At 44.2% G+C, this 10,158-nt stretch overlaps 1 protein-coding gene across 1 annotated transcript in view; it reads left to right on the forward strand.

The window, feature by feature from the left end:
* Window positions 1-10,158, forward strand: part of TMCO1 (transmembrane and coiled-coil domains 1) — a 46,115-nt gene that overhangs the window by 9,187 nt on the left and 26,770 nt on the right. The window contains exons 5-7 of the mRNA XM_023519925.1: window positions 3,515-3,522; window positions 5,801-5,810; window positions 7,060-7,069. Coding sequence (XP_023375693.1) covers window positions 3,515-3,522; window positions 5,801-5,810; window positions 7,060-7,069 — 28 coding nt within the window. The remainder of the gene's footprint in view (window positions 1-3,514; window positions 3,523-5,800; window positions 5,811-7,059; window positions 7,070-10,158) is intronic.

Genomic DNA, 10,158 nt, shown 5'->3' on the forward strand with positions numbered 1-10,158 from the left:
CAAGTGGAATTTTGAGTATAATTTACTCACACCCAACACGGCCCCCATTATCAGCCAGTCGGGTAGCCAGGAGAGGAGGCAGAGCACAGCTGAAGCGTTCGCCCTGGGCAGGGCATACGGACCACCTCTGCAAACACAGAGGGACTAGGGCACAGTGGCTGCAGGGCAGTACCCTCGGAGGCATCCACCCAGAGGACACTGCTCACCCCTCGGGACCCCGGGTCTTTGTCAGGAAGGCCCAATAGAGCTCCAGGGCTGCGACAGCCAGGTCTTGGCCTGCGCTCGGAGGTGCTCATGGGCAGGCCCTCTGTGGAAGCCGTCACAGTGGTTCTCTGGGACTGACACTCAACCATGCACGGCTCGCGAAGTCACCCGACAGCTTCGCAGCGACGGCTGACGCCACTGGCTTGATAGGCATCGTTCCCCATAGTTTTTTGAAGTGCCGAAACACTGCACCTGCCCCAGCTTTCCCCTGGACTGGGACACTTTCCCAGGTCACCAGTAGTGAGATCGTTAGCAGGTGAGCCACCACCTGTGCCATGTCCCGCCTCTCAAGCAGGTGAGTCAGTCCCAAATCCCAAGCCAACCACCGACTTCCTGGGCATATTCTTGGTACCATTCCTGAGTGCTCTAAGCAGCAGATGCCGAGACGGGCTTACACATTAACTTGATTAGGGGAAATGGCTGAGACAGGAGAGGGGGCCGGGGAAGCCTGGGACAGAGCCATCACACTGCAGTGCGGGCCTGACCGAGTGAAGGAGGGTGACAGGGAAGGCTGCGGGGAGAATCCCAGACTACGGTGCGGACTGAGAAAGGCTCAGCCACGGGGCTGACGTCCTCAAGTCAAGGTCGCTGGCAGCCAGAACCTCACATCCCCCAGGGACGGACCTGCCCTCCCGTCTCTGGGAAGCATGGCCAGGTTGCAAATGCAGCTACTTCAGAACACATCAGCCGGAACTCTTGGCCAATTGTTCCTTGTAGGTGGAGGCCTTTGAGTCACTTCTCTTGGCCACCACACACGGAGAATGAAGTACCGAAATCTCCAACTAATCCTGAATTATCCGTTTTTCCTTTCTGTGATGTCACTTTTTTGCTCTATGTACTTTGGGGCTCTTTTGTTAGGTGTACACACCTTTACGATTGCTACATTTTTTGATACAGGGAACTTTTTTTCATTAGGAAGTGTCTCTACCTCTAAGAGTATCCTTTGTCCTAAAGCCTGTTCTGTCTGATATCAACAGAGCCACTCCAGCTTACTCACGATTACCGCTTACACTGTCGGCGAAAGAACGTCAACACCAATAGAAAATTTTTATGTGAGTTTATTTGAGCCAAATTTTTGAGAACACGTCCGGAAGATCTCAACGGATTGGAAAATGCTCAGCGGAATGGCAGTTCTGCAGTACTTTTTATGCATTTAGATTCAAAGGAGAGAACATAAGGTCACATGAGATCCACGGGTGGTAGATTAAGGGGGTGGGAGAAAGCAAAGCAGGGAAATCTCAGATTGAATACAAATTAAAATGGAGACACCGCTTCTTTTCCATCCCTGGGTACTGGAGAGTTAACATTTAACGTTTATTTATAGCACAGTGAGATGCACTGAGATGCTATGCGGGGTGGGGCATGGGGCAAGATAACAGTGAGTCTGGCTTTGGGTGGGTATGCCTCCGAGGGGTTTGGAAAGGAAGATTACTCTGGTATTTCAAAAATACGTTATTCTTGATGAACAATAGACAGGGCTCATGTGAGATAAACCTTTTACTAAGGAAGCTATGGAGCCTGGGACTGCCCACCATGACCTGCCCAGTCAGGAATTTGTGATCAGACCATCCTGTGAGGTGACCTTCGGACACTGAGCTTCTCAAGCCTCCCAAGTAGCCCCCTGAGCCCCCCTGAGGTTTGCTACATAGCCATGTTTTCATTCACAAAGTATAATTTTCTATCTTTTAATTTTAACCTGCTTGTGTCTATGAATCTAAACTAAGTCTCTGGTTGGCATTATATAGTTGGATCTTGTGTTTTCATACAGACCGACAATCTATACTAGATCTACGAGCAATAAAGTAAGTCTGCTAGTAACTGTTCTCTGAGTTCTTGCTTTTCTGCTGAAATCTTTATTTCGATATCCCTTGTAAAGGATGGTTTTGCTGGATACAGAATTCATGGTTGAGAGGTTGGTAGGCTCCTCCCCACCCCCCAGCCCTTTGACTGTATCTTTCTACTAGCTTTCTGGTCTCCACTGCTTCTAATCAGAAGTTAACTACTAATTTTATTGTTATTCCACTATATATGATGAACCATTTCTCTCTTGCGGCTTTCAAGATTTTTCTCTTTTGTTTATCCTACTCAAGTTTCATTTAGCCTTCGGATCTGCAAGTTAGGGTTTTTCTTTAATTTGGGAAGTTTTCGGCCGTTATCTCTCGAACTGTCTTCTCTACTCTCCTCTCTCTCCTCCTCCGGACCCTCATCGCACTTGAATTGGAATGACAGACCCCAAAGTCCTCAAGGCTCTTTTGATTTTTCTTCAATCTTTTCTCTGTTCTGTGGATTGGATAATTCTATTAGTCTATCTTCAAATTCACTGATTTTTCCTTCTGTCGTCTCAAATCTGCTGTTGCGTCCATTCAGTAAATTTTTCATTTGAGTTACTGTCCTTTTAAACTCTAGAATTTCCATGTGGTTTTTTAAATACAATTTCCCTACTTAGATTCCCTTTTGTATTCGTTGTTAGAATTTCTAAATTATTTGAATAAAATAGCTGCTTTGAAGTGTTTGCCTGCTAAAGCTAAAGTCTGGACCCATGTAGTTACTGCATTTTTCCCTGTGTACGCCTCAATATGGATCACACTTTCCTGTGTTTTTGCAGGTCCAGTGATTTTATTTATAAAAACTTGGGACATTTTAGGTATATAGTAGAGCAACTCGAAATTCTGTTTTATATTTTTGACGGTTGTTGGGTTTTTAAATAACATGCTTGGATTTAAACGGCAGAATCTGTCCCCCTGGTTTGTGGCCACCGAAGTCTCTGCTGCTCTGTTTTTGTCAGTTGGCTGTCTGCGTTCGGCCCGGCTCTGTCGCGGAGCCTCACGGAGGGTGATTTGGGCAGGCTTGGTGCTGGAGCACTGAGCCACCTGGGCCTCATCCTCTGATGACTGACACCTGTGTGGCCTGGGGGACACACTCAGAGTTTCAGCCACTCTCCTCGCAAGTCCCTGGCCTCCTGCTTTCTGCCGGGCTCTCGGGCATCTTGGGTTTACTCCACCGGAACGCAGTGTCCCGGGAAGCTGGGGACGTGTGGGGAGCCCATCCCAGTCAGTCCTGCCTCTCTCGTCTCCAGGACTTCCCTGTTCAGTTTCTGGCTGCTTCGCCATGTGCTCCGACCAGAACCAGCTCTTCGAGCTGGCAGAGCTGCTGGAAGCATTTTCCCTGTTGTGCCCAGTTAAGCCCACTGCTTACTGCCGTTAAGGCGGTGGGCTCCGCCTCCTGCACTGAACGGAGTCTGACTCTCCCTGCGGAAGTGAAATCCTCTGGCAAAACTGAAACCTGTCCAATGAGATGCATGCGACAAAATAAAACCTCATGCTCAGATCCTCTCACCAGTGAATTCTACCGAACACTAAAGGAAGGTTAATACCAAGATTACACAAACTCTACCAACAAGAAGAAAAAAGGTGAAAAACTGCAAGATCATCGATGAGACCAGCATAACTCTAACAGCAAAACCTGACAATATATTACAAGAATGGAAAATTAAAGGCCCAGCTCCCTTAGGAACATAAAAATGTAAAAATCCTGAACACAATTTTAACAAACCAAATCCAGCATTACATAAAAAAGGTGATCCATCACTATCTAGTTTTGTTTATTCGAAAAAAAAGGAAGGTTACTTTATTTATTTTATTTATTATTATTATTTATGCCTGCGGCACCTGGTCTTCCTCGGTGGTCTCCCATCCAATTACCAACCAAGCCCGGCCCTGCTTCGCTTCCGAGATCAGACATCGGGCTTGTTCAGGGTGGCGTGGCCGTGGACCGTGGACCATGGACCGTGGCTCCACTGGGGCACAAATCCAGGACCTTCTGCATGTAAAACAGACGTGCTGACCACTACACTATGGAACCACGTCCAGGTTAGTTTAATATTTGAAAAATGTTTAATATTTGAAAAACACATACTTTAACTAATAATCCAGACCAGGCTCAAAAACGATGAGCGACAAGCAGCGCGTCTTTCGATACAGATACGTCCCGTGACGAGGGAGAAGACGCGGGACCCTCGTTCCCCCTCACTCTGAAAAGGGCTCTTTCCTGAGCTCGACACAGAAGGCCTGGCCAGAGTAACTGGTCAGGAAGACGGAGTAAGAGGCATCCATAGTGGAAGGGAGCAATTAAACTGTTTATAGATGACATGATATTAGATATAGAAAACCCTAAAGACTCCATCAAGAAAAGTTAGAAGAAATTCAGTAAAGTTACAGGACACAAAATCAATATACAAAAATCATTTGATTCGATACACCACCAACTATCAGAAATTAAGAAAACAGTATCATTTTCATTTTCGATTGCATGAAAAAGAATAAAATACCTAGGAATAAATTTAACCAAGGAGGTGAGAGATCGGTACACTGAAAACTACAAAACATTGTGAAAGAAACGGAAGACACAAATAAATGGAAAAGTATTTCATGCTCAAGGAATGGAAAAATATTGTTAAAATGTGCATACTACCCAAAGAAATCTAAAATTCAGTGCAACCCCTATCAAAATTCCAATGGCATTTTTCACATACTAGAACCGCCAACACTAAAATTTATATGGAACCACAAAAGACCACGAATAGTCAAAACCACCTCGAGAAAGAAGAACAAAGCTGGAGGCAGAACACTCCCTGATTTCCGACTGCAGTACAAAGCTACAGTCATCAAAGCTGCATGGTATTGGCATAAAAACAAGGACACAGATCAATGGAACAGCAGAGACAGCCGGAAATAAACCCACACGTATATGGTCAATTAATTTACAACAAAGGAGTAAAGAATATACAATGGAGAAAGAATATGCTATTCAATAAATGACGTTAGGAAAACTGGACGAACAGAACAGTGAAACTGGACCCCTATCTTACACCATACACAAAAATCAAGTCAAAATGGATTAAAGACTTGAGCATAAGACCCGAAACCATAAAACTCCCAGAAGAAAGCGCAGGGGGTAAGCTCTCTTTGACAGTAGTGTTGATGATGAGTTTTTGGACTTGTCAATCAAAGCGAAAGCAACAAAAGTGAAAATATCTACATCGAACTAAACACATCTGCACAGGAAAGAAAACCAACAACAAAATGAAAAGGCCACCTACGGAATGGGAGAAAATATTTGCAAATCACATATTTGATAGGAGTGAATGTCCAAATATCTACAGAAGACATACACGCAAAAGCAAACAGCCAAACAATCTGATTAAACAATGGGCAGAAGAACTGAACGTTTTCCAAAGAAGACATACAAAAGGTCAAAAGGTACACAGAAAGGTGCTTGACATCACTAATCGCCAGGGAAATACAAATCAAAACCACAATTCGCCTCACACAGGTTAGGATGGCTAGCGTCCAAAAGGCAAGAAATAACAAGTGCTGACGAGGATGCGGGAAAAAGGGAGCCCTCGCGCACTGCTGGTGGAAATGTACACTGGCACAGCCTCTGTGGACAGTATGGAGGTTCCCTGACAAATTAAAAATAGAACTACCCTGTGACCCGGCAATCCCACTCCTGGGTCTATAGCCAAAGGAAAATGGAAAGAAAAACAGGAGAGCAAAGAGCTATCTAGGTGCCCATGTCATGGCAGCATCATTCACCAAAGCCAACACGTAAAAGCGACAGATGAATAGATAAAGAAAATATGGTACGTTATGTACAGTGGACTATCATTCAGCCCCGGGAAGAAATCTCTGCAGCTTAGGACAAAATGGATGGAGCATGAGTGCGTTATGCTAAATGAAACAAGCCGGCCAAAGATAACCCCGCTGCGGTATCACGGAAAAGCTGTTGTCGGGGGCGGGGGGAGGAAGAATTGGAGGGGCTAGTGGGACTGTACCCAAGTTCAGCTGTAAAGTGACCACGGTCTGGGGGCCTAATGCAAAACAGGTGACGGCTGCTGAGAATGCCGTAACGCCATGTCGCCGAACCGTGCGGGGCACTTACATGTTCCCGCCACGCACGCACACGTGCACACGTGCACACGCACACACAAACGTGCGGTGATGGAGCTGTTAACTATCTGAGCGGGGGGACCACTCACAGCGCAGACGTGGATCAAATCACCATGACGTGCGTTTTAAGTACCTCGTGACTCTGTCGATTACACCTCAATAAAGCAAACATTTTTTACAAAGTGAAACATCTTGTAAAAATGACCGTTTGGGGACAAGATGGCACACTTGGGCTGAAGGCTCCTTCCGGTCCAACTGTAAAGGTGCCATCAACGCAGTTACTGCAAGAAACCCCGGGGGAAGAAAGTTAGCTCATCGGTTCCCCCACGGGAAGGAGTGGCCGCCTGAACCTGTGACAGGGCCCCCGGCACGGAGACGGCCGTTCCGGCTGAGAACTGAGCTCGACTGTAACTGCTCCTTCAGTCTCTTCCAGGTGGTCTCCTGAAAACTGATTTGCATATACAGCTCTGTCAGATAAGGCCAGATGCCTTTGCATGAGCTGTACAATTTTGCATTAGCATTAGGAATGTATTAAGAGTGTCTGATAATTCACAGCCATGCTGAGTGTGTGGTCAAATTTTTGGATTTCTGACAATTTGATAGTTAAGATGAAATGACGGTTGAGAAATGGTATCTCTGTTGTTTTAAACTGACTTTCTGAGTGACTCAGACCATCTTTTCGTTTAGGGACTTTCTTTGTGAACCAGGCTATTGGTGAGTTTTGTCCACTGTCCTGTCATGCTTTTGGTCTCATCAGTTTTTTTTTAAAAAATGCATTTCAGCCTTTTGTCTGTGGCACGAGCTGCAATTATTTCTTCATCTGTCTCTTACTATGCTTATGGTGCTTAGTAAAACACACCATAACATGCTGCAAACGTTTCTTTAATCCCTAAGTACTTAAACTTATCAGCCTTTACTATCCTTTCTTCTGAGTCTGGGTGATAATAGTTAACATTTCCTTTCTCCCATTTCTAAAGGAATTTATCCATTCCTCGTGGGGCTCGTACGGTTTCATGTTTTCACATTTAGGCCTCAACTCTTATTTTGCTGATTCTGTTTTTCTGGTCTTTTATGTCCTTGCTGATTTTCTGTCCACTTGCATCAGACCGTAATCAGAGACTTTTTCCCTTTCAGGTCTGTCGGTTCTCATTTCATATATTTTGAAGCTCTGAACTAGGTGCAAATACCTTTAAGACTGTTGTCTTTATGCTGAACTGGCCCTTTATTATGACGAAATGTCCTCTCTATCCCTGGTAACGCTTGTCCTGACATTTACTCTGTCTCACGTTAATAGTTCTCCAGCTTCCTGAGTAATTAATGCCTGCGTGGCCTCTGTCTGTGTTCAGAACCCGTGGAACGCATTATTTGCACAGGTTCAAGAGGGAACGCTGAGAACAGACCGCAGAAAGCTGAGAATCATACTGAATGAAAGAGGCCTAACCAGACCTGGGGAGAAACAGCTCCCCTCGGCCTGGGGGGACAGTGAGCGGAAAGTTAACACCTCTGGTGCGTTGGTGCAGTGATCTGGACGTGGAACGTGCATTTCGTCCCCTTCGCAAACATGTGGAGGTCAGTTTGAGACTGAGCTCCCGTGAAGGCCTGGAGTCAGAGAAATAAACCTCCGGACATTCATTTCTGCTTATGGAATCTGTGTTCCTCCGTGAATAAAATCAATGTCTTTTTGGCAGCAAAGTGAATCACTAAGGTGAAGGGTAAGAGTCTATTTAGTGGGTAAAAGTGGATTACTGGCCAACAATATATCACAGGAACACTGACTAAGCATGACAGTGTGTATTTGTAATGGCACAAGTCACCTCGGATTTTAGGCTTTTATTAAGACGACCCAGACTCACGCATGAGAAAAGAAATGTGCGTTTACATATTTAAGGATTTTCAATTTTCAAAGGCCCCTTGTTTTATAGTTTAATGTTAAAGCTGACATTTTTGTATCTTCCTTTATTAAAAGGTTATTCTTCCCAGCCACTCTGTCAGGTTGTCACCATACAGGTTAAATTCCAGAGAGAGATTTACCATGAAATTAATGAAACTTTAACGTGACACCCTCACTTACACTGGCCCCTTTAATTTAGGTCCTCACTTTTGTACCTAATTTTGACTCCTAATTCCATATTCTTTTCCTTAGAGAGTCCCCCAAATTGTAAAAGCCTCAGGTTACATAAGACCTAAAAATGCCTAGAATTATTAAAGTATTCTTATTCACCTCATTTTATTTAGTTCTAAAAATTACTATTTCATCCTCCAAAATTTTCTTGGATTTTGTTCTCCTTAATTTCTATGGAAACTACTTTAGTTCAGGGCTCCCTCACTTGAAAACTCTGTCGTGACGGCCTGATGTTGGTTTCCCTGACGGCACTCTCTCCAAATGAATCCACCCTACTGAAAGCTGCCAGACTAATATTTTTTTTTAAAAAAAGAAACACTGCTTATTTTGCAAAATTGCCATCCAAGCTTGAGATATTTTGGTGACTTCTCACCATCACTGATCTTCTGAAACTGGGACGCTCAAATGCCCAGGTAGAAGTGGCAATCAGAGGATATGAAGCCAGAAGAGAAATGTGACACATTTTTCTAGAGCATCATTTTTACTTGATGGCAAGTGATTTAAACGATTACTTTCCCTTTCTTCTCCTTACTTACACCAGATATCGAGTTGAATGTAAAAAGAAAAAAAATTTGGAGCTCAGATCCAGAGAATGTGATTCATCATTATTCTTGGCTCATGACACATTCTCATCATCGGTGCAGTCAAGGACCTCAACGTCCACTCATTCAGAATAATATAGCAAATCCCCATGAAATCACCACCGATGAGAAAACCTGGATGTACGTTTATATTTACATTCCCCTCTTTGATCATCCATTGCATCGCCCAGCCTCTTCCAAAGTAACCCCAGCCAAATCAACATTCTCCTGCTTTTCTCTGTAATATTACAGGTAAATATATTCCTAACAAAGCTCGGGCATGGCGATTTTTAGTTATTAACTTTATAAAGTGTACCACATGCTGCACATAATTCTTAAGGACTTAGTCTTCCCACTCACTATTATATTGTGAGGATTAATCCATATTGTGGCATGTAACTGTAGTACATTCATTTGCAATGTTGTATAAATATATCCTAATTTATTTATATATTCCTCTACCTGTAGATGGGCACGTGGATTGTTTTCAGACTTTGGTATTAAAGAGCACACTCACGTGATGGTAAACTTTGGGAGGGTGGTTTTCATGGGGAAAACTTCAAATTCTAAAGATTAGTACAACTGAGACCTTAGAAAACCTGGAAATATGATAAAGGGACCTGGCAGATATGGAAAAGATTTATACGAACTTGCCACTAGCCCTGGTTTTCAGTGTGGGGCGAAGGGTTAGGATACCGTTTGTTGCCCTGGAGAAGGGAATGTTATGCAGCCATCCCTGGTTCTGTCATCCGTCACAGGAATGAATGAAATGCTTCACACCTCTGTATTTCACTGACTGCAAGACTTTTTTTCTTCTTCATTGTAACACCTGTGAACGCTCTGCATCTTGCAATCAATGGTGTGTCACGGGTTAGTTGTTTCTTTTCTTTTTTAGTGGGATATGGCGCATCTTACGATCAATAGCATGTTGGATTTGATGAACTCGGTGTGCCGGAAACCGCTGTGAATGCTTGATAATATACTTTCTCATTTCATCTTCATAAGTTTTATGCAGCTGGTGTTAGCAACATTTTACAGATAAGGAAACTGAGGCTCAAGGGCTATCGTCAATTAAGTGGCACGGCCAGAACTGAAAACCAGGTCTGACTTCACGGTCCCGCTCTCCTTGCACCTCCACGTTTACCATGGGTGACACACAGCTGAATAAAAACCTACCCTATCTGAACTTCTACTCAAATCGAGGTGTGGCTCAAATGGGAGGCCCTCCTAACTCCTCCGGGTA

Source organism: Pteropus vampyrus, unplaced genomic scaffold, assembly GCF_000151845.1.
Source record: "Pteropus vampyrus isolate Shadow unplaced genomic scaffold, Pvam_2.0 Scaffold241, whole genome shotgun sequence".
In the NCBI taxonomy this organism is placed as follows: Eukaryota; Metazoa; Chordata; class Mammalia; order Chiroptera; family Pteropodidae; genus Pteropus; species Pteropus vampyrus.